The 22,978-nt window shown below is 50.9% G+C and overlaps 1 protein-coding gene and 1 non-coding gene across 2 annotated transcripts in view; both read right to left on the bottom strand.

Moving 5' to 3' along the window:
- LOC119393144 (uncharacterized) overlaps positions 1–22,978 on the bottom strand; it is a 445,271-nt gene that overhangs the window by 255,979 nt on the left and 166,314 nt on the right. The window contains exons 19-21 of the mRNA XM_049415849.1: positions 8,060–8,222; positions 1,881–2,068; positions 1,350–1,524 (exon numbers count right to left, since the gene is read on the bottom strand). Of these exons, the coding sequence (XP_049271806.1) occupies positions 1,350–1,524; positions 1,881–2,068; positions 8,060–8,222 (526 nt within the window). The remainder of the gene's footprint in view (positions 1–1,349; positions 1,525–1,880; positions 2,069–8,059; positions 8,223–22,978) is intronic.
- Positions 4,711–4,783, bottom strand: Trnak-cuu (transfer RNA lysine (anticodon CUU)). Its single transcript has one exon. It is a non-coding gene; the product is annotated as a tRNA-Lys (tRNA).

Genomic DNA, 22,978 nt, shown 5'->3' with positions numbered 1-22,978 from the left:
CTTATCTAAACAGGCGCATTTATCCTCTGAAAGGACCCGCCACGGTGGTCTAGTGGTTACGGCGCCTGATTGCTGACCCGAAGATCGCGGGGTCGAATTTTGATAGAGGCCAAGTGCTAGAGGGCCGTGCGCTTAGATTTAGGTGCGCGTCAAAGAATCCCAGATGGTTCCGAAGTTCTCCTCTACGGTGTCCCTTATTTCATAGTTTTGGGACTCCAACAATTATTATTATTTCTGAAAGGAAACCGCTGACAGGTGCGCAGCGTACCCAGAAAAAAAAAAAAACGACGTCCTCACCGATACCGGAGCCGCACAATATATAGTGGGGCTGTATAATAATATACACACTCTAACTTTGAGGACTACTTATGGCACTCATGACAGCATCAGACTACGTACATCAAAGTGATCGACTTCATAATCCAGCGTCAAGGCTCTTCCGCTAGGCTGCGCGACATACCGGTTTTTGTTACTTTTACGCACGATTTAAAAATATAAATCCTACACGTAACGCGAAAAAGATGTTGGAATCGGTCACTATATTTTACGGTCTTTTCATTTATACCAGGATCTAGTCCCACGTTCTTGCCAGTAGCCGTTCCCTTTAACTTTTTTTTTTTCGAATGGGGTGCTTTTTACGAGCATTTTGACGTTGCCAGTTTTCTTGAGTCCGTTAACGAAAAAAAAGAAAAGCATAACGTTTGTTTGTAGTAGCGTATTAACGATGAAAAGCGGTAAACAATACGTTCTAACGAACTTTCTAGACGTCTGGTGGAGCGTCGCTTGCTCTCGCACACTTCATAGTTCTCATGCAGAAGGCTCCGGCTCATTATACGTAATTTTAGAGATCTCTGTCAAGAACCAAGAGGCGACATCTCTTCCGTTCTCGTGAAAAACAAAACAACAACAAAAAACTATGATAACTGCACTACTTCGATGACACAAAGCCGACCGACATCGAAAGACGCTTCATTTCAATTCCTACTACTCGACTACAAGACCAAAATTAAGTCTCACAGATTAAAACCAAAGTTGACTGATCCGAAAGGCTGTGCACAATTTCTTCGGCAGAGGAAGAAAAAAAACCGCCGTCGATGATCTCGCGAAGAATGGCACTTTTTTTCAGTCCGGGCTTGCGACAACAAAAGCACGTGAAATACTCAGCGTCGTTATTTTGTACGCGCATTCTGCGAAAGGCAACGGCCTAGTATGGTCTCCCGCTCCGTTGGCCTCGCCCTCGCGAGCGGGGGACTTTTGAGGGGTTCAGCTTTATTGCCCGCGGATTTCTCGCGTGAATAACGCTGTACAGTCGGAAAACTGTCGAGTGAAACGAATTGCGGAGTTCGTACCAGTAAACTTGTAGGTGGCGTAGAATCCGCTGAACCTGCTGAGCGAGTAGCGGAAACAGGTCTCGAGGTGTATCTCCATCGGGCCGTTGGAGATGATTTCCTTCGGGAAGGTCTGTCCGTTCGGCGACACAATCGAATCTGAGCAGTTCGGGCCTGGGCACAGCAACAGCTGGTCCTGATCCGCCAGAGGAAAGACAGAATTCATTATCGCCCCCTACCAGAACACGGGTGCCCCATTTTCGCATAAACGGACGCGCCGACCTATCGTACGGTATTATTCAATCATTGCATCTTACACTTGTGTGGTGGCCGCCTCAAATACACAAATGTACAAAATGGTGCCACGCGTACATGTAGGATGCAATGCAACAAAACGAAAGGGCCGGAAAGATTGGAATACAGAGATTGTGACTGAAATATAAGGAGGTTGAAATGTGGAATGTAGTCAGACGACCATGTGGCGGCGGCGGCACTGTACTGACTCGCTGTTAGGACGCTCATCTGACCGCTGCTGCAATCGAGGCCACGAACCTGGCAGTGGCCGGCGAGGGACGAGGCCTCCCTTTGTGCCAGGTCGAAGATGACGAAGCTGAGCCAGACGTGCTTTCCGGCCGGGGGCACGATCCTCCACCAGCAGCTCTTGTCCTGGCCGTAGTAGAAAGGGTGGTTGGGCGACGAGATCGAACCCTCGGGCGCCTCCAGCACGGCGCCGCACTGGACTGCAGCGGGGGAGGCACAACTCGAAATTTTCATCTCTCTTTAACGATGTGACCCACTCGATTAATGCGCTGCTCGAAGAATTTTATCCTCGGCAATTGGGATTTCGCCAAGGTTGCTCAACTAAACTGGCACTTTTAACTGAAGGTATTTATCGACCCGTTTACGGAGGTCCGATTATGGGATCTGTCTTTATCGATCTGACAAAGGCCTTCGGCACCATAAACCGTATGATACTACTTAATCAGACACCTGCAGTTCACTTATTTAAACAAAAAAATCACAGCATATCCACGGAGTGAATGATGATGAGTGGGCGAAGCTGCGGAGGTTCATCGGTAAACCGTGAATCTTCCGTGAATTCTGCCCAGTACATCATCACCGACGTGAGATCGGGCGCGTTTACAGTAAAGGTTCGATGAGTTATGACGACTTGCAGCTCACTTTAATTTTACATGTACGCTGTGAATTTTCATTGTTTAGAAAACCATTGCTTTAGAAAAATCTGGCGTCTTTCGTTAAGCAGCTGGCGTCTTTTCGTTTTGCTTTATAGAAACATCTGGCGTTCTTTCGTTTTGCTTTTACAAAACATCTGGCGTCTTTCGTTGGTTTATTTCATCAATCAACGGCGTTTTGAACAAAATTTTTATTGTTTAATCACGCACAGGAGAAATCTCACCAGGCACTACCTTGGAGGTAAACAATGGCTGCTAATGGGAATGAGAGACAGAAGAAGTCGGCTTTTAGCTAACACTTACACTTCTACTTCTACTAACGTTTCCTACTGGAACATGCCAATGGCTGCTAATGGGGAATGAGAGACAGAAGAATTCGGCATTTAGTTAACGCGCACGCTGCGAATTTTTTATTGTTCAACAACGCACAGGAAAAATCTCCCACCGGCACCACCTTGGAGGTCAAAGCGTAAGACTTATTACGGACTACGACTACTACTACTACTACTACTACGACGACGACGATGACTACGAGGGACGAACGGGTGCCGCCTTAAGGAGCTTCGCCCCTAATATTTAAAATATGTTCAAAACATGGCGCGGAACACAATAAAGCTTGAGCGGAACAACGCGAGATTTGTATATCGGCTCATTGTTAATGGAATGGGAAGAGAGCGGCGAGGGCTGACTTAAGGTTGAGGAGGAGGGTAAACCATGCCATAGTCATGTACAGTATAGCATAGCAAGGGGTGGGAATGAGGGTTGGCAGGAGAGAGGGCTGTATATAGACAGAAAGAAAGAACCGAATCTGCGTTCGCCAGCTGGCGGCGCTTGCTTGCCCGCTCCGCTAAGACGTTACGCTCCGCTGTTTACTCGGATGTCACAGGCGTGGAACTGGCTTTCATTTTTTTTCTTCCTACTGTTCCCTTTCTAAGCCGGTGCACTGCCCGATTCACAGCTGATCGCCCATGTTATGCCGCGCCTGGACACAGGGGAACACAGGACAAGAGGACCTGGAAAAGACTGTTCTCATCTCGTTACAAGGTATACCGCTCTCCGTACTTCTTTTTGGCGTGCATGACATGCAGCGCAGACAGCAACACAAGGGCAAACCAGGAGCGACAACGATCGGATGCATGAGGCGCACGTCGGCCTTCTGAACATCAGGGACGGCGGCCTATATACACGCAACTGCCACTGCGACGCGACATGACCGAAAAGTAAACTTGCCAGTTGTGTACATCCAGACAAGATAATTAGTGCGCGATTCGGTGAACTCGCATACGTGCGCAATCAGTCGAAACGCAAAATGTCAGTTTTTTAATGACTGCGCCAAACTGCGCTCTGTAGATGAGCAAGCTCCTCTATAGCTGTGTATAATTTGCAGCTTTTGAGATATTGCTCTTTATGCTTTTCGGTTTTTGCTATCTTTCGTGTATTTGAGACAGAGATAATGACTTATGCCAAGTCCACCAATTTTCCGCGTCGTGTATTTCATATAGAGAGGTAAGAAGGGCAACTTGTAGCGGACTTCGTGCTTCTGCTTTGTGGGGATCGAGAGCGTCCTCCTACCTGGCGCCTCGTTCCCCAGCTGCCGCGCGCGGGCCGGCCGCGTAGCCCGGGCGCACTTAGGCACCGGCAATCGCCAAGATGGCGGCCAGGGCGCCTCTTTGTCTGGGCGAGCCAAGCGTCGGCTCCGTCCCGCGCTGGCATATCCGGGCACGCTACGCTGGCGCGCTGCGCGGGCCTACGTCACTGCGCAACGCCGTTCCTCATTGGCCGCCAGTGACAACCCCCCTTTCCCCCTTGAGCTCGCTTCTGTCTGGCGCGGGCTTGCCCGCGTAAGAGATGCTCTCAGGCTAGCACGAGAGGTTGACGCACTGCTCTAGCAGGCGGCTTCTCGTTCGGGTGCTCGACCGCTGCCCTTTGTGTGGTAGTCTTAGCGCCGCTGGCAAGCATACTCGATCGGTCTTGCGGAGTTCCCCTTACGGCCTGCAAGCCTGTGACTGTCGTACTGTGCTGCATCTTGGGTTAATAAACCCGTTGTTGTTGTTACCCTGCCTCGTGCGTGGTTTCTGCGCCGTGTCGAAGAAAACGACGAACCCGGCCGCAGCGGCAGTGGAGAACGTCGCGTCTACACGGTCGCGCTCGTAGGTAAGCCTAGTGCAAACCCATCTCCACATAACTGGCGCCCAACGTGGGGCACGAACCCACGACCCTGAGATTAAGAGTCTCATGCTCTACCGACTGAGCTAGCCGGGCGTTGACCTTGCAGCGGTACAACTTTGTTGTGCGCTACCGGAAAGGGAGTTCGAACGTCGTGGCCGACGCCTTGTCGCGTGCCCCCGTTCTGGCGTCTGACACTTATGTCCGCCACTCCCAAGAGCACTCGCACCGAGTAGACTCAGGGGCCCCTGGCTCCAATGGGTCGAAAGGCGCGAACCCCGACGGCGCAGTGACTTTCGAGTCGACCGCCTTGGGTGAGGACGCACACCTGGTAGACCCTGTAACGTCCGCCGGTATCGTCTTCAGCAGAGAGGACCTACTTAAGGCACAGCAGGACGATCCGTTTTGTCAGCAAATTGTTGACGGGCTCAAAGAGCTGAGCTCCCAAGAGGAGCGTGGCGGTCAAGCCGCCGGGCGCAAACGGACAGCTGGTATTGCTGTCGGCGCCGAGTGCCGGACGCAGACTGGTATTGCTGCGGGCACGTCGGATTCGTATCTGCTTGATGCTGATGGCGTTCTCCTGCGCTATGTCCCATCTGAAGAAGCTCCCCAGGAGTCTTTCAAGGTGGTGATACCCCGCAGTCTAAGGAAAGCCACCCTCGGCTATTTCCACGACTCGCGGTTGGCCGGACATGCGAGTGGCCTTAAGACTTTTCAAAAGTTGTGCCGCTCTGCCACCTGGCCTGGCATGAAGCGTGATGCCCTTCACTACGCCCGCTCATGCCGCGTGTGCCAATGTGTGAAGCCTCGTGGTGGCAAGCCCCCCGGGCTCATGCAGCCGATCGACAGCCAACAACCCTGGCAAGTCGCGGCCTGTGACATTATGGGACCTTTCCCAAGAAGCCGGAGAGGCCATGTTTTTCTCCTGGCTGTCACAGATCACTTCACGAAGTGGGTCGAACTGTTTCCCCTTCGGAAGCTAACGGCACGCGCAATCTGGGACAAGTTGACCGAGGTCTTTACCCGCTTTGGCTTTCCGGCGGAGTTGATCACGGACAATGCGTCCTACTTCACGGCCAAGGTGTTTGTGGATGCGTGTTCTGCCTTTGGCATTAAGCACCGCAAGACAACCACGTATCACCCACAGGCCAACCCGACTGAGCGGATAAACCGAAACCTCAAGCCCTTGCTGACAGCCTTTGCGCAGCAACACAGGGATTGGGATGCCTATCTTAACGAGATAGGCTTCTCCTTGCGGTCCACGGTGAACCGTTCAACCGGGTACACGCCCGCTTTCCTCAACTTTGGGAGAGAGCTGCCGAACCCCATGGACCGCGTTCTGCGGGGCGGCAGCGGGGCGTCCGCCACAAAAGCCGGCCCGTCTGGCTACGCGGCGGAACTGCGCTCACGGATGGACGCAGCCCTCGACCTGGCGCGTTCCAACCTGGCAAAAGCGCGAGCTGGACAGAAGGCTCAATACGACCGGTCGCATCGGGAAGTGCACTACGATGTCGGCGATCTCGTCCTCAGGCGCAATCACGTCTTGAGTGACGCCGCCAAAGGCATCTCTGCCTCCCTGTCGGCCAAGTGGTCGGGCCCATACCGAGTGCAGACCAAAATGTCGCCTCTGGTGTACAAGCTGGCTGACTCCCAAGGGAGACAAGTCGGCGGTCCAGTTAACGTCTCTGACCTCAAACCTTTCGTTGCCCGCAGCAACGACTTGGGAGGGGGGGAGGCGGTCACCGAACCGCGGGAAAACCGTGAGGAGGCTGGCTCCAAGCCACGCCATCGGTACAACCTGCGGAAACGCACCTAAGCAACCTTTCTCCCACTGACGGGTAGTTGGACTTTATTCCATACCATGACAGTGAATGGAGAATAACCGCTAAGGTGCGGCGGCACACGTCTGTAAGTGGTAGAAGGCCCTCTTGGCCGAAAATACCCTCTGACGTGTTGTCCAAGCCATAACCTGGCAAGCGCCCCTTTGTTGGGCAGCACGGTCAGGCAGGCACCCCTTTTCGGCAGCCGGCTATGCCGGGGGCATTTCTGTCCACTCCTGCATCGCCCTGTCGTCTCCCTGCGCCTACCTTGCCACCAGCCTGTTCCAGACCTGATGGCCTGCTGTTCCCTGGTCGTTCCAGCTGTGGCCTGCTGCCTGCCTTCTGCCCTGCGGCCACCTCCATCCTGCCTTACCCACCTGGCAGCTTCGGCAGCCACCCTCGGCGGCTATTCCGCCCACTCGAGCTTTGGCCCAGGCCCGAGCGTGGTCGCTCCGGCCTCCGTTCCTGGCTGCCTGCTGTTCCTGTGTGGCCCCCGTCCCAGCGACTTCCGGCAGTGGGCTGCCGCACGCAACTGACAGCCACGCCTCGTACGTTCCCGGCTGCCAACCTCTCCAGTCCGGCGAACTTCAAGCGGGCTGGCTGCCCGCCCTTGTGCAGTCTTTCCCCCGTTCCTCCTAGGCTGTGGACCTTCTTCCCGGCGGTGGCCTCTCCCCTGTGGTGGACCTTGTGGTGGAACTTTTCGTGGGACGTTGGTTGTGACCATGGCCGACTTTTGAACTTGTACCTCCGGGAAGACGACACCCCCCTGTTGGACTTTGCCCTGTTGGCCAGCCCCCTTGCGGCTGAGCTGACCTTGCCACTTGGCCTCGGACAGCCTCTTTCACAGGCTGGCCTCGGTCTTAGGAGGGGGGAATGTGGGGATCGAGAGCGTCCTCCTACCTGGCGCCTCGTTCCCCAGCTGCCGCGCGCGGGCCGGCCGCGTAGCCCGGGCGCACTTAGGCACCGGCAATCGCCAAGATGGCGGCCAGGGCGCCTCTTTGTCTGGGCGAGCCAAGCGTCGGCTCCGTCCCGCGCTGGCATATCCGGGCACGCTACGCTGGCGCGCTGCGCGGGCCTACGTCACTGCGCAACGCCGTTCCTCATTGGCCGCCAGTGACAACCCCCCTTTCCCCCTTGAGCTCGCTTCTGTCTGGCGCGGGCTTGCCCGCGTAAGAGATGCTCTCAGGCTAGCACGAGAGGTTGACGCACTGCTCTAGCAGGCGGCTTCTCGTTCGGGTGCTCGACCGCTGCCCTTTGTGTGGTAGTCTTAGCGCCGCTGGCAAGCATACTCGATCGGTCTTGCGGAGTTCCCCTTACGGCCTGCAAGCCTGTGACTGTCGTACTGTGCTGCATCTTGGGTTAATAAACCCGTTGTTGTTGTTACCCTGCCTCGTGCGTGGTTTCTGCGCCGTGTCGAAGAAAACGACGAACCCGGCCGCAGCGGCAGTGGAGAACGTCGCGTCTACACGGTCGCGCTCGTAGGTAAGCCTAGTGCAAACCCATCTCCACAGCTTTGACGTAGTATAAAAAAAGCAAACAAGAGAGCGCTTACCGTGTGAACGGCATCCAACCAGCTCGAGGCGCAAACAGGGCGCCCTCTTCCACAGCAGCACCTGCAACTTGACGTAGCGCGCGACCACACTGCGCAGCAGGTTGTAGCGCACCGCCTGGTCCGCATTGAATGTCGACAGCTCACACTGACGGCACTCGTACACCTGCGCATGGCGGATGCACCGACATTTTTAAGGCGAAAGCTCTATACGTCTCATGTGTAAAGAGATATTGCGAGACTTGCTAAGGCACTGCGAGAATTGGCGAGACCTGACGACACATCGCGATACCTGGGCAAACCAATAAATTCTAAGCGCACATATAGACGAGGACAAAAAACACGTATGACACACAGGCGCTTACTTTCAACACTTTATTGAAGCCAGGGGAACAGAATATATAAGGGCACACGTGACCTTACATGACGCCGGCGCAGCAGGCATGAAATACGACACAATCAATGACATCGCAGGTAACGCATTTCTTTGACTGATAGTGCAATTGACGGCTTAGCCACACATTTATCTCCTAGACTATCTATCTTTTCCGCCTCAGTTATCTCCCGCACGAGTTTACTTTGGTTTCTTGTTACGATTGTGCATTAATTAAACATTGGGAGGCACTTCTTTTCCACACTGTGATCTGCAGTACGGTCAGCACTGGTAACACCGGGATCATCGCAACCATCACACCTTCTGCAGTGAACATCCAAGAACCCTCCGCACTTCTCCCTAACCTTCCGACAATGTTCCCTGAGGCGATCATTTACACACCTCCCGCTGTGTCCTACATAGGTTTTTCCACATGAAATAGGCAAGCTATACACCACAGATTCCGCACAATCGATGAACTTCTCTTTATGTTTCTTCTTGCAACCTGGATTGTGAGAGGAACTGGCGTTCGTCTTTCTGCAAAGTTTTTGAAGTTTCTCAGGAGCAGAAAAAGCTACTTTGACATTGGCCTGCTGCCCTATCTTTTTTAAACGATGTGACACGCCATGAATATACGGGATGATAGCAAGCTTCTGCGGACCATTGACACCCCGCAAGGTGTCGGCCTGTTTTGACGAACTCTTTCGCAGCAAGCCTTTCTTTTTTCTAATGTTTTCATTTTTTGTCGAACCCGGCTCTCGCCACTATCCTATCAAGAATGCCATGTCACACTGATAACGGACGTTCGGTGCGTTATGAGCGTGACATAGCATTCTTGATAGGAAAGTGGCGCGAGCCGGGTTATATACACCAATTTCACAAGGAGGCTGCCATTTTTAAAGCGCTCCACCTCCGCAGCGCCGTCTAGCGTCTGCGATGTTTCGCCGCCCTTCCGGTGTGTGGGGTTGCACGGCCGCGTATGCAGCGTATACGCTCAGTTCGCAAGGTACTGCTGTTCTTCGCGGTACACGGGCAAAACAGAGCAACGCTTCGCGAGTGTAAAGGCGCTAGTAAGTAATCGCTAAGCTGTCAGCGTCAAAATGGCTGAAACAGCAAGCAGCAGCGGCCCACGAGACGTTCCCGAAGCAGCGCCGACGATGAGTAGAATGCCAATGCAGTTCTTAAGCAGCATGTGTAAAGTGGTAATTGCTTTGTATATTTTGTTATATCTGGCCTTGGTGTGGTTCTTGGAATATGCACTATAACAGAGCGTTAACATTTAGGACAACCCTCGAAGTAATCAGAGAAACGTAAATGGAGACGAGCGAACACGTAGGTCATTGTCCGGCTGCGCGCTAGGTGCGCGCATTAGTGTTTAAGATGACTCCCGGGTTTCCGTGCCGTGATTATTCAAGTTAAACGTAACTCTAATCCTTAACAGACCATTTGGTTCCGCTTCGCACGTTGCAATACAATGTTCATGGAACGACAGGAGCTCAAACACCGATGCCTGTGTTAATTCGTGTCGCCGTCGTAGTTAAAAGCTTGTGGCCTCTGATCGTTGCACAGGATAAGAAACAGATGTACGACGGGTGAGCTCAAAATTTGGCGTAGAAACAACACGATGATAAAATGAAAATAAGCCTGTTGCACATCTGGAAGCATGGCATGGCGTAGGGCGTAAGCGCGCTTCGGCGCGAGCCGCCGCCACCAGCGATACGCCGAAAGGGCGCCCATTTTTGTAACATTATTGTCAGTTTGTTTTCTGGCGAGTATTTGAGAAGCATTACGACGAGCACACGTGTCCAGGTAACGACCTGGCTTTAACGAACGTGGGCCGATTGTTCATGGCACCCAGGTTACCGCGCGAAAAAAAAAAAAAAAGGTGCGGTTGTCATAACGCTACCCCAGTTTATCGTCAAAAAATTGACAAGTCGAGAAAGAACGTGTTCTCGAAGAAACGTTTAAGACGCCTACCTGCGCCAAAGCACACATGTCATGCGGCCCTTTCTGTCATGTAGATTGGAAAGTGCTAATTCGATAATCTCAAAATTACACGCACTAAATGGAACATTTTCTAGCCGCAGACATTGTAAATCATGTGCTGTAGCATAGAAATCAGAGAGGTTGATATTATGAGATAACAACTCTTGGCCATAAGTGTTGTGTATTAATCGTCAGCCTTGACAACGGTTCTCTTTGGTGCAGATGATAAAGTGTACCAGCACCCAAGCAGAATCACAAGTTGGTGTGATGACTTGAAAAAGTGGCCATAAGTGAAGACACCACATATAATATACGATTTGCGGGATAAGGCGTGCGACCTAAGAGAAGCAAAGTCATTCAATTAAAAGCATTGTGCACTTCGCATGCCTCGGCTGCCAGTCTCTTACGTTTTTTTTTTTTCGCCGCAGCCAAACACAGCGCAGTGGTAGCTGGTCTACCTGTTCTCGTCCGAAATTTTGATTTGCGGCCGCACAATTGCTTCAGCGCGTCGAGAAATGGAAACACGCTGACCTCTCACGCACCACGCAATGCAAAACTCGGGAATCCGCACACACCAGCGGCAGCGGTCGGCCGAGGTGGAGAGAGAGAGAGCGGCGAAAATACACCGGTTCGAGACTACGCTCCTCCTCTCCGTGAAAACGGTCTATAGGGCCGGCGCCCGCACGGTGGCCGTTTGGGAAAGGAGGGTTGGACACTTGGGAGAGGAGGGTTGGACACTTTGGAGAGGATATGAGTGTCCCTACTCTCTATATATTAAGGGATTCAAGGCGAAACTGGATGCCCGCGCGCTCTGTCAGCAGATGGCGAGAGTGCGTCGGCACATTTGGCTGACCCATCCCGATATTCTGGGGTGCTATTTTGTAAGCGTTCTGTCACAGAACGGAGGTGGAGCGTTCTGTGAGCTGCACGGGATTGGTCGAGCCTCGATTCAAATTCAAATTCAATATGTATTGTTTGACGGTCCAAGACGTGAGAATAGCCTGAGAAAGCCATAGAACGGTCACGTGACAGCCACAGAATGGCCGGAGACCTCGTTCCGTCGACCTCCTCTCCCCGTTATGTCGACAAAAATGGATACAAAACGGTCTCCGGACGACTTGGATTGGATCCAAACGTATGCGCGTGGGTTGGGGAGAGGAGGAGCGGCTTCACGCGCTGACTGGTATTCAGCCATCTCCCTTTTCTGACAGTTTGCGAAAATGGCGTCTCCGTTCTCGTTCATGCCATTTCGTGTCGCCTGCGTGGCTCCTGCAGTCACGCAGAAACGAAGCCCCGAGGTAGAAGATGCGTTCGAGGTGATGACTGAAGAGGAGTTCTGGCGGTACTTTCTTCGGAATAACGGTTCGAATGCTCGCGCTGTTCAAATATTACTACAAGTGGACAAATACCAGAAGTATTGGTTGGAAGAGCGTGGTAGCCATTGCCACTATGAACCGTCTCTCGAAACTGTGACACCACCTAGCGCTATGTCAAGATGCTAACATAAATAAATTGTTAAAGCAATCACGCTCTTCAGTTTAAAGCCTTGAAAAACAATGTCAGACAATAATAATGTTCAGCTGTAACAATTTCATATTTTTTCGTGCGCTGAAAACATTCCCAAATTCCTTAGCTAGCTATTGGCTGGTTGCTCCCTCTCGTTCTTCCGTTCGGTCCCGCCTCCGTTCTGTGACAGAACGCGTACAAAATAGGCCCCCTGATGCTCAACTTATCGCCGGCTTGAGCGAAGCCGCGCTTCTACCATCACTACTCGTCAGGGGACGCTTTCAACGCTTTATACTTGGAAGGGTAGCGCTAGTAGACACGTTGCCAGAGCGCTTCCGTCTGTGTGTCCGTGTGTCTTCCTCTAGTTCGTGTTTACTAGCGTTACCCTTCCAAGTATGAATTTCCAACTCGCCCAAGAAACAGCACTCCTAAAGATTCAACGCTTTATTTGTTTGCCCGCGTCGTGAACATATCTTCGGGGGCATGCGCTTTCGCCATCGCCAAGAATGCCACCACTTTCGTCCCTGATGAGCAGTGATGGTCGCAGCGCGGCTTCGCTCGAGCCGGCGATAAGGCGAGCATCAGAATATCGGGATGGGTCAGCCGGATATGCCGACGCACTCTCGCTATCTGCTGCGCATCTGCTGATAGAGCGCTGGTATGCAATTTCGCCCCGTTTTTTCACAGCCTCCGTGCTCCGTTTTACTTTTGGAGCACCTGTACGTAGCGGCCGCGTACGTATCGTGATATGTGCGCGTTGCGGTCTGCGCATGCGCACTACGCAATACGTGGCATCCTTACGTGGCGTCCTTGGCGTCCTTAAGCCGCCACGTACGCAACTTACGCAGTACTAAAACTCTCTAATGTCCCAAAACGGAGGCGCTGAAGTTTACCATAAGGTGGTTCTTCCTCTTCTTCCCTACATGCCCGGTTTCAGTTCCATACGGCATGTAGGCAAGGGTGTTTCAGCTCCACCAACGTCGTCGGCTATTTGTTGGGCTAACACTTGCCTTCTTCATTTTTAGTGGACCGGTGGCGAGTCACTTTGCAGATATGTTTCAAGAAGTGGTGTTTCAAATAGATGACTTTACCGTAGCGCATCGTAACTTATTTTAGCGCACACTGACACACGGACACAGAAAAGAAGGGTACACCACAAGCGCTCTATCAACTGAAGGTTTTATTCAGAAAAGGAACATATATATATCAAAGTAGTCACCCTCTGCCCATGCGCACCGTCGTAGTTTCAAATCCATGTCATCGTACCGTATCTCATGTGTTAATTATCCGCTTTAGCAGTGACACTTCTTTTTCGAAAATTGTCACTGACGGGTGGCTGATACATGATGATTGCCTAATGTTGATGTGAAATGCCTCCGCAATCTCTCGTGCGGTGCGATCATGGTGCTTAAACAAAATGATTGTATTTGAAAAGCGCGCCTCGCAACCACACTTTGCACAGTGTAAGGCCAAATGCGTTAGCGGCCTGCCCTTTAAAGATGACTACGTTGTCTTTCTAGAAGCAAGTCCAGGCGAATTTGGCAATGATTCTTCAAACGTACTTGATCTGTTCACGCGTTTCCTGCAACCGCTCGCAGTCACGCATGAGATGCCGCAAAACAACGCCTTGCGTTTTCTTGACATACGAATGTTTTTTCGAGCGAGACCAGGTCTGCTGGTCGTACGAGCCTAGGGCCAATAAGCCGCTTCTGCCGTTTTCTTCGGGCCACTCCAAGCTAGTTAAAAGGGGTATTGCAAAATTAACCCTAATGAATGCGCTTCGCCGCTCATGTCCTCACAAGTGTTCGTGTAGTTTCCAGGCGCAAGCTGACCGCCTGAAAAAGGCGGGGTTTCCTCAGTATGTCGTCACATCTGTGGCGGAGGGTCTTCTCAAGACTGTCAAACATGCTCGCGTGGGTGAGGAGCAGGCTTCACCAGAAACGGAGCCTGTCAAGCAGAAATGCGCCGTCATACCGTACCTTCACGATGTCTCACATAGGCTGAAAAAGATAGGAAACAACGCCAATGTAAGAGTCGTCCTTTCAGCACCAAACAAGCTTTATAATCTGTGCAAGGCCTCCTACAGTGGTTCTGATAAACCCAGGTACCAAAAAAAGCACAAAGAAAGCTTTGTTAAATGTGAGAACAACATCGTTTATGAGTTACTGCTGTCCTGTGGCAAGAATACATAGGGCAGACGGGACGGTGTGCCAATGACAGGCTGCGTGAGCACGCAAATAACGTGCGAACTGGAGGTGTGGGACATTTGGCTTTCCACTGCAGGAAGTGTGGGTGCGATCCCATGTATTCGCAGTGCACTGCGACAGGAAGGAGCCAGGCACAAACAACACGTGAGATAATTGAAGCGGCGAAGATTGCAAGTTTGGGAGACATGTGCATTAGTGCACCTTCAATTGACCTATCCAAAAAGAACTAGACTTTCTAAGCAAGGCCCACAGGGTGACTAGACGATAGTGGTAGTCAGGAATGACCTCTTAAAGAAGAAAAAAATCCGGTACCAGGTTGTTTGATTGCTTATCATGCATACTTATTTGTGGTTTTACATGAAGCCTTCCTGTACAATGCGCCTGCGTGCGTTGCTTTTTGTTGTCTATATATAGATATGTACCACTGTAGAAAATAAAGCATATGTTGGAAGTCAGCGCTGTGTCCGCGTCGTTTTTCGTCCCTGTTCTTTTGCGCGCTCAAAAATGTCAAACCCCCCCACACACACACACACACACACACATATATATATATATAAAATGCTTAACAATGGTGGTGACGTGGCTAAGGACTACGCATTATTCGCAGGATGTTCTGCCTATAGTTTAGGTGCTTACTGATAAAACAGTAGGTTGTCATTACAATGTGAACATGTATGAAATGGCATGAAGTGTTTAAAACCGATTCAAAGAATAATTTTACGAATCGCAGAAATTTCAGTTTGTTTATAGGATGAAGGCATGCAGACGTGAAAGAGAAGACACAGACAAACCAAACGCTAGCGTTTGAGCTGTCCGCATCTCTTCTGTTTCCGTGTTGCATGGCTTACTTTCTTCTAGAATCAACATTTTTTGTTGTTTTACGCGAGCGGAAATTGTTCTGAGGCTCATCTATATAAACTTCGAGTAGTATTTTATTTCCCCCAGAGGAATCGAGTGCAGCACTGTAAAGTTGCTACAAAAACTTGTTGCGGCTGTCATGCATCCACCACAGTGTTCCTGTTTGAGTAAACCCGGTGGAAGTGCCTTGTTGAGTAACAAGAGGTAGCGGCACCAACTTTCGTCGATTGTCAGATAAAAACCCTAATGGTGTTCGCTCTGATTTGAAGTTCTTTTGAAATTCTTGATCAATCACTATAAAACTTGTTTAGTTTATGTGTATTTGTACGCTGATTTTGAAAATGCAAATATTTTTTTACTATTATATGTCGTGTTAATTAAGTATATCAAACATTTCATGTGCCATGTTAGGCCTGCACGAGTTACAAAGTAAGCATATCACAATAATATGAAATGGGAACTGTATGCAACATAACCAGAATGCGTCCTAAACCCACTTAACAATAGTCATAGTATGCTGAACATTGACCAGTAAGTGTATGTCTAGCTGGTGATTCGCTCACGAGAGTTCAATATTACGTAACTTTTAACTCAAATGGGTTTAAAACGCGAGTTCGTATGTGGGCTAGTGGGTTCATGAACATTATGCCAGAACAGCGCAGTAAACTCCTTTAAAACTATTGCATACAGTTTTTATCCCCTAACTATAGCGATATGTCGATTTACTTTGTAACTCCAAGTTTGCAAAGGCTTGCTCATCAAGACACATGAAATTTTTGTGTCAAAACTGCGTTTTCTTCCAGATAATTGCATATTTGAAATCGCCACATAAGTAAACCTAAACTCAGCAAGTTTCATCAATATCGACCAAGAAGAAAAATAAACGCATTATTTGTTGCAGAGTGTCTCATTGAGTACCACGAAGTGGTCACACTGACTCTTGCCAGGGGAGTCATGTACACCACTGTCCTTAAGGACAACGGAGTCAAAGGAACGCTCCAGTGGGGGTCAGCGTTACCATGGCAAAGGGGTCACCCTGACTACCTATAGGTACTAGTGGGAAATAAAAGGTAGTCGCGTAGACTCCTGCGTTGGGAGTAATACATACTCTCTCTCTGCTTGCGAAGAAGGGAGTCGTTTGACACCCCAAATTGTGAAGAAGGGAGTCGTTGGTCTGAAGAACGAAGGGAGTCGTTTGACACCCCAAATTGTGAAGAAGGGAGTCGTTGGTCTGAAGAACGAAGGGAGTCGTTTGACACCCCAAAAGGTCATCATATGTGTAGCGAGGCGATTACCACCCAAAGGTAGTCAGTACAGACACCCTTTTTTTTAAGAGTGAGGTTCAAAAACAAATGACTGGAAAGGGGGGGGGGGACTTGCTCGGTCATTGGTGCACATTTCAAATCTCCTGAAAAGGAGAAGGGGGCGCTTGCACGGGATTTTAAGATAGTGTGCATACATATATTGTGAGACAACGTTCAGGCCGCAAGACTTTTCTCCATTGCCCTCGAGCCTGAGCCCCACTGCTCAGACCCAAGCGGTGATGATGAGTATTTACAGGTGAGATGATGACGAATATGAAGAATGCTCACACTAATTTCCCCGTGCGCCGAAACGGCCAGCCTGGAGACTGGGTAGAGGCGTCGACCGAAGGGCTTCAGACGGGAAACGTGGACTATCTCTGAGCCACGGCAGCGACGGTCGGAAGAAACCTCAACTGGGGTGACACGATAGTTTACAGGGGATGTTTGGTCATTAACTATGTAGGGTCCAATGAATCGCGACTGGAACTTTTCACACAATCCGGGAACACGAGTAGGCGTCCGAAGGAGCACTTCGTCGCCAGGACGGAAAGAGACGTCACGATGGGAGCTGTCGTACCGCTGCTTGCGATCGTGTTGACTGGCTTCTGTACTGAGCCGAGGAAGTTGCCGAGATTTTTCAAGCCTCGAAACGAACTGCTCGGTTAGGGTTGTAGAATTGTCACTTGAAGTGCGAAGGAATGAAGCGTCAGTCGTGAATGTCGCCGAACGGCCATAAAAGAGGTAGAACGGTGAATACCCAGTCGTGCGTTGTAGGGCGGTATTGTGGGCAAACGTCACAAATGGCAATATCGTGTCCCACTTGTCGTGAGCTGGTCCGATATACATGAAAATCATGTATCAGTTAGTGTGCGGTGTAACCGCTCTGTTATGTCATTGGTTTGAGGGTGGTATGCTGATGTTGTCTTGTGAACTGTACCACGAGTTTTAAGCATTTCTTGTATAACTGTGGATAGAAAACTCTTGCCGCGATCGCTTAATAGGACGCGGGGCGCCCCATGACGCAAGACAATGGCTTCGAGAAAGAAGGTGGCCACGTCAGAGGCAGAACTAGAGCGTAGAGGAGCGGTCTCTGCGTACCGCGTGAGATGGTCAACCGCTGTCACGATCCAGCGATATCCTGCAGACGTTACAGGAAGAGATCCGACTAGATCCATTCCAACAATGGCGAAATGTTCCTCGGGACATGGGATTGGTTGTAGCAAGCCAGCAGGGGGGGAAGTCGGCCGCTTGCTCCGTTGACATAGGGTGCAAGAAGAGACGTACTTTGCAACAGAAGCGTAGAGGCCAGGCCAGAAGAAGCGGCTCCTAATGCGGCTGTATGTTTTGCAGAATCCCAAGTGGCCAGCAGACCGGTCGTCGTGAAAGGCCTCGCGGACCTGCGCACGAAGTGAACGTAGAAGAACGGGAACCCACCGGTGTCCATCATCATTGTAAACGTATCGGTGCAGCGCGTTGCTTCAGAGCTTGAATTGCCCGAGTTGTCGGCGCAGCCTGGCATAAGTGGTGGAGACTTTCCGCAGAGGCGTTGAACAATGCGAAGACACTTTGGATCTTGCTGTTGACAGGAGGAAACTGAGGGTAGCAATTGGAAGACAGCGTGCCAGCAACCGCTAGTGCCGAACGGAAGCATAGCGTCTTCATCATGGGACGAGCAATGAAGAGGCTTGCTCAGAGAAGATGGTAATGGGAGCGGGCACCGAGAGAGGGCGTCGCCATTTTGGTGTTTTTTCCTATATTTATAAAGAACGTCAAATGTGTACTCTTGCAGCCGGAGCACCCAGCGGCCGAGGCGTTCGGACAAATTCCTTAGCGATGACAACCAGCATAACGCGTGGTGGTCTGTAATTTCGGTAAAATGGCGTCCGTAAAGATATGGGCGGAATTTTTGTACGGCCCAAATTACAGCCAAGCATTCCTGTTCCGTGATCGAGTAGTTTTGTTCAGCATTCGTGTTTGCGCGGCTGGCGAAGACTCGCTCTCAACCTACTTTATCACGCTGTAGGAGGACGGCACCGATGCCATGGCCGCTAGCGTCGGCGAGGAGACGCGTAGGGGATCGAAGGGACAGAGGACGGGGTCAGATGTCCGCGTCGCCTTGAGGGTGTCGAAAGCGATGCCGCAATCGTTTGTCGAAGTGAAGGCTGTGCCCGACGTCAGTAGCTTGTGCAGTGGCGACGCGATGGAGAAATCGCGAATAAATCAGCGAAAATAAGACGCTAGACTCAGAAAACTGCGTAATTGCTTTTGATTTTCGGGGCGAGGAAAGCGTGTCACAGCAGTCACCTTGTCAGGATTCGGTCGAACGCCATATTTTTTAGCAACAAGGTGGCCCAACGCTATGATGTTCTTTCTGGCGAAATGACATTTTTTCGTATTAAGTTGAAACCCAGCGTTAGATATGCACGTCAAAACTTCGTCCAGCCGCTCAATAGGCTGACGGAAAGGGGAAGAAAAAATGTCAATGTCATCCACATAACGTAAGCAGGTTTTTCAATTAAGGCCACGAAGAACTGTGTCTATCATACGCTCAAAAGTTGCCGGAGCATTGCATAAACCGAATCGCATTACACTGAACTCATAGAGGCCATCGGGTGTTGCAAAGGCCGTCTTGTCCTTGTCCGCTTCGTGCATAGGTACTTGCCAGTACCCTGACCGGAGATTGAGACTTGAGAAATATTCAGCGCCCTGGAGGAAGCCGAGGGCATCGTCAATTAGCGGCATCGGATATACGTCTTTGCGCGTGATTTCATTAAGTGCCCGATAATCGACACAAAATCGTACCGAGCCGTCCTTCTTCCGGATAGACATGTGCGCCGGATCCAAAATCACCGGCGGCGGCGCGTGAACGGCGCGAGGTTCATCGGACCGGCGGCGGCGCGGCGAGGGGGGAGGAGAGGGGGCGAACCAGTGAATGCGACAAGTACACGCCGTAATGTCACATGAACGAGGGCTAGCAGCTTACTCTTTTTGCTCCGATCTCCTTAACTCTACAAAACGCTGGTGTATGGCAATACGGCCGCTCCCGGGAGAGAAGCGGTTTTCGTTCACTTTGTCGTATCACTGGTCCGAGTGTGAAGCAGTGAGATCACAACGCTCACAGCGCGTAGAAGGTATACGAGCCGTTCGCTGGGGGATGTCTGCCGAAATAGCGCACGTGCCAGCGCTCTCAACCGCGCCCTTATAGTCAAAGTTCACAGTTGCTGCTCGAGTTACGCAGTCCCTCTCCCCAGACATCCCTTCCTGCTCCTTCAGCCAGCAAATAACGGGCGGGGCGTTTCCTTCTGCTTGAGGAGCAATCGACGGCAGGACACTCACGCGGGTTGATGTTATTCCGTGTGACGGAGATGGCCAGCTTATCTCATCTCTGCTTTAGCCATGTTCCTTGCCAACGCTCGCGAGCTTTTACTCGCGGGTAGAGCATACAATGCGCGGAGTGATGTTATCGATTTAAAGTTTATACGGAACATGACAGCGACGGTGAAAATTTGTTCTGAGTGTCCATACAATTGCTGACGCAATAAAAAATATACAAAAAACCATCGAAGTGGGCTCGCCTTTTTTTTTTGAAAGCTGCATCGTCTCCGCTGTAAAGAGTTGAAAGAATCAACCCCCCGTTGGAAGAATCATATAATCCGGCGCCTTTTCCATTGGTTTCGTTCTCGCCTTCAATACCCTTCTTAAAGGGCCCCTCACCAGGTTTGACAATTTTGAGCTGACGAGCGCAATGCATGCACTAGGCGTTCACGATTACGTCTGCCAAAATTTGCAACGCTACGCGCCGCGTAAATGGGTCAAATTTCAAGCTGAACGCTGCTTTCCCTTCTTCTCGCGTCCGCGCGCCCAGAGAATGAGGGGATGACGTACGTGAGAAAATGGCCCTACGTAGGTGGTAGTGCTGTGACGTCGCTCCTCTACGTAGACGAATGTGCTCTGACGTCGCTAACAGTAGCACGTGACACTGCGATAATGATTTGACACGACGCGTAGTTTTTGTTGTTTGTTGCTTGAATGGATGAATAAAACTTGAGAGCAATAATAAAACACACAAACGAAATGTGTGCGTTTTCTTTAATTTTTACTGCGAATCGCAGCGAGATTCGAGACTAATCTACCTCCGTTTCGCATGCGTTCGTGTTCTCGCGCTTTGCGCACAGTGCAGACGCCACCCTTTACAACGAAACTAATTTTCTACCGCGTTCCAGCGCTCATTAGGCTCATTTATCCTCCCGCGTCTAACTATACTCGGCGACAACTTATCTTGGCATTGGAGCGAAGGCTACGGAGGCGGGGCATCCGCACATTTGTGTTACTACGCAAGTAGTTCGGCATCTTGCAGCCGATTTCAGTTCCAGTTTCGGTTTCGCTTGCTCGCATCGCTAGAGCGTTTAGCACCACGTCTACATGCAGAATGCGAACATCAGTGTGCGTAGATGCATCTACCTACTGTACCGTTTACACATGGTTGTTACGTTGACGAAGGCAGCAGTGTGCGAAGATGAAACTCTTTGTTTGGACAAACTTGTGGGCGGGAAACGAGTCAGTCAGAGCGTCGTCCGTCAATAATTATGACAAGTCGTAAAGCGTGTCGGCTTTTATACATGTTCTATCGGATGTTCCACTGTTATCGCTGGTGGCCACGTAATCTCTAAGACTATTCGCGTACCGCGCGCAATCTTAACACAAAGATCTAAAACAATCGTGGCGCTTCTGGAACATCGCATCGCGGTCGGGCCCGCAGAGCTTCAGCCTTGATACGCTTAACTGTTCGCTCGCTCACTCCGGTGAGCTCGGCGACTGTCCGGCACACTGCATTTGCAGACAAGTCACGCTGACGGCGCCTCACTCCAGCGATGACAATGCAGATAACTTGCGTGGTCTGGTTGGCCACTTTCTGTCACATTTAGAGTACAGCTTCTTCGGAGAACGAAACGACGAGTTTGCGGCCGCACACGGTTCAGGCCAACGAACAGGCGGTATCGCTGACGCCATGTTTACTGAGACTCTGAGAGAGCAGGCGTGAGGAAAATGTGGTGCAGGCGTGAAGAAAACGTGGTGCTGTCCAAGAAATAAAGACCGAAACAAACTTGAAGGTTACAATACCATTTTTTCACGAATGGCTTCCCATACGCGTTCTCTTTTTATAATGAAGAAATCTTTATTTATTCGAGCTAGGTAACTTTTCGAATTAAAAAATAAATATAGGTACTATTTCTTGGCGCGTGTGCATGCAGGCACTTTGGCTCTGTAGCTTCCACAGTGGTGCCAAGAAAAGTTGTCGCGGAGTATAGATGTTCCTGCGGCACACCGCTAGTCTCGCGTCCGTACAAATGTTGCAGCTTTCGTGCTCAGTAATAGGTTGAAAGCCAAGTGATCGGCGAGGGCGCATTCGGCATAACTTGCAGAGATGAAGCGCAAAGAACGCCGCCACAACACCGCTCGCGTCTCGGGGGCTCGGGCTGGTTCGGGCGCGTCATGCGCTCGTGACATTTTGTGCGCATGACGTGTTCATGCGTATGCGTTATGTGATCCTTCCGCTCGCGTGCCGAAGAGGGCAGGGAAGGGATTTGGCTTGCGAAGGCTACGCGGGGCGAGCGGCAAGGGTTTGCAGCTCGCCTCCTCGCATCATGGTTTCGCGCCGCTACAAATTATTGTTTTTCTCAGCTTCTAACCGACCGATTAGAAAAATTCTTGTGGCATAATGCTCTTTATTGGGCTCGCAACAACTTGCAATGTCTAACTAAAATTCGTTAGGTCACCTGGTGAGGGGCCCTTTAAAGGGGACATCTCCTCGCCACTTATTTCTTCATAAAGCACGCGTACAATGTCAGCACTAAGCGTTGAACCTATCATGATTTCGGGCTTTCCGGCTACAGTCTGTTATCTATGCATGCGCGGTCGCAAACGCACAAAATGGAGCGAAATCAGTTAATCGCGCACGATAGTCGTGCGAGAGAAGCAAGAGTGGGTGGGCGGCTGCATAACAGAGCATATATGGGAGACAATTTACAACTGTTATTTCTCGTATATGGACCAGTCGAGAGTATGTACCCCGATGATGTCACGTGAATCACTGTTCTAGCATTACGAAGTGCGCCAAAAGACAACAAACGCCAAGGGAGAATCACGCGCTCGTTTTTGTTTTTTGTTGTACTTTCAGAGGCTGTTAGGGGCGCGCCGCAATTGTTGCGCGGCGGCGGCGTGATCTCTCTTGGGACTTCGGCAGCGGCGCGAGCGGCGTGATCAAAAACAGGCGGCGGCGCACACCTCTACTTCCGGACCAGTACAACAGGCGACGACCAAGAACTGGACGATGGCCGAATGATGTCGCGTTTCAGCATGTCAGTGACGTTGTCCTCGATGATTTTGCGCTCTGCGGAAGACACGCGGTATGGTCGGCAGCGTACAATCGAATTGCCGTCGGTTTCGATGCGGTGCACTGCGACGGAAGTGCGCCCCAGAAACTTGGAGTGGACGTCGAAGGAAGTACTGTGTTTTCGAAGTAGTGCGAGGAGATCTTCCTTTTGCGCCGCAGGGGGATCAGGATTGATGGTGGCAGTTAACGCTGTGCTCGTCGCATGGTCATCGCTAGCAGCAGGCGCGAGTGGTGGATCAGCGTGAAGAGGCGTCAGGGCAAGAGATTCAGTGTCAGCAAAGCAGGCCACAACGG

This window comes from Rhipicephalus sanguineus, chromosome 5 (genome assembly GCF_013339695.2).
Source record: "Rhipicephalus sanguineus isolate Rsan-2018 chromosome 5, BIME_Rsan_1.4, whole genome shotgun sequence".
NCBI lineage: Eukaryota > Metazoa > Arthropoda > Arachnida > Ixodida > Ixodidae > Rhipicephalus > Rhipicephalus sanguineus.
The sequence above is the reverse complement of the archived record's forward strand: the minus strand, read 5'-3'. Positions and strand labels throughout refer to the sequence as shown.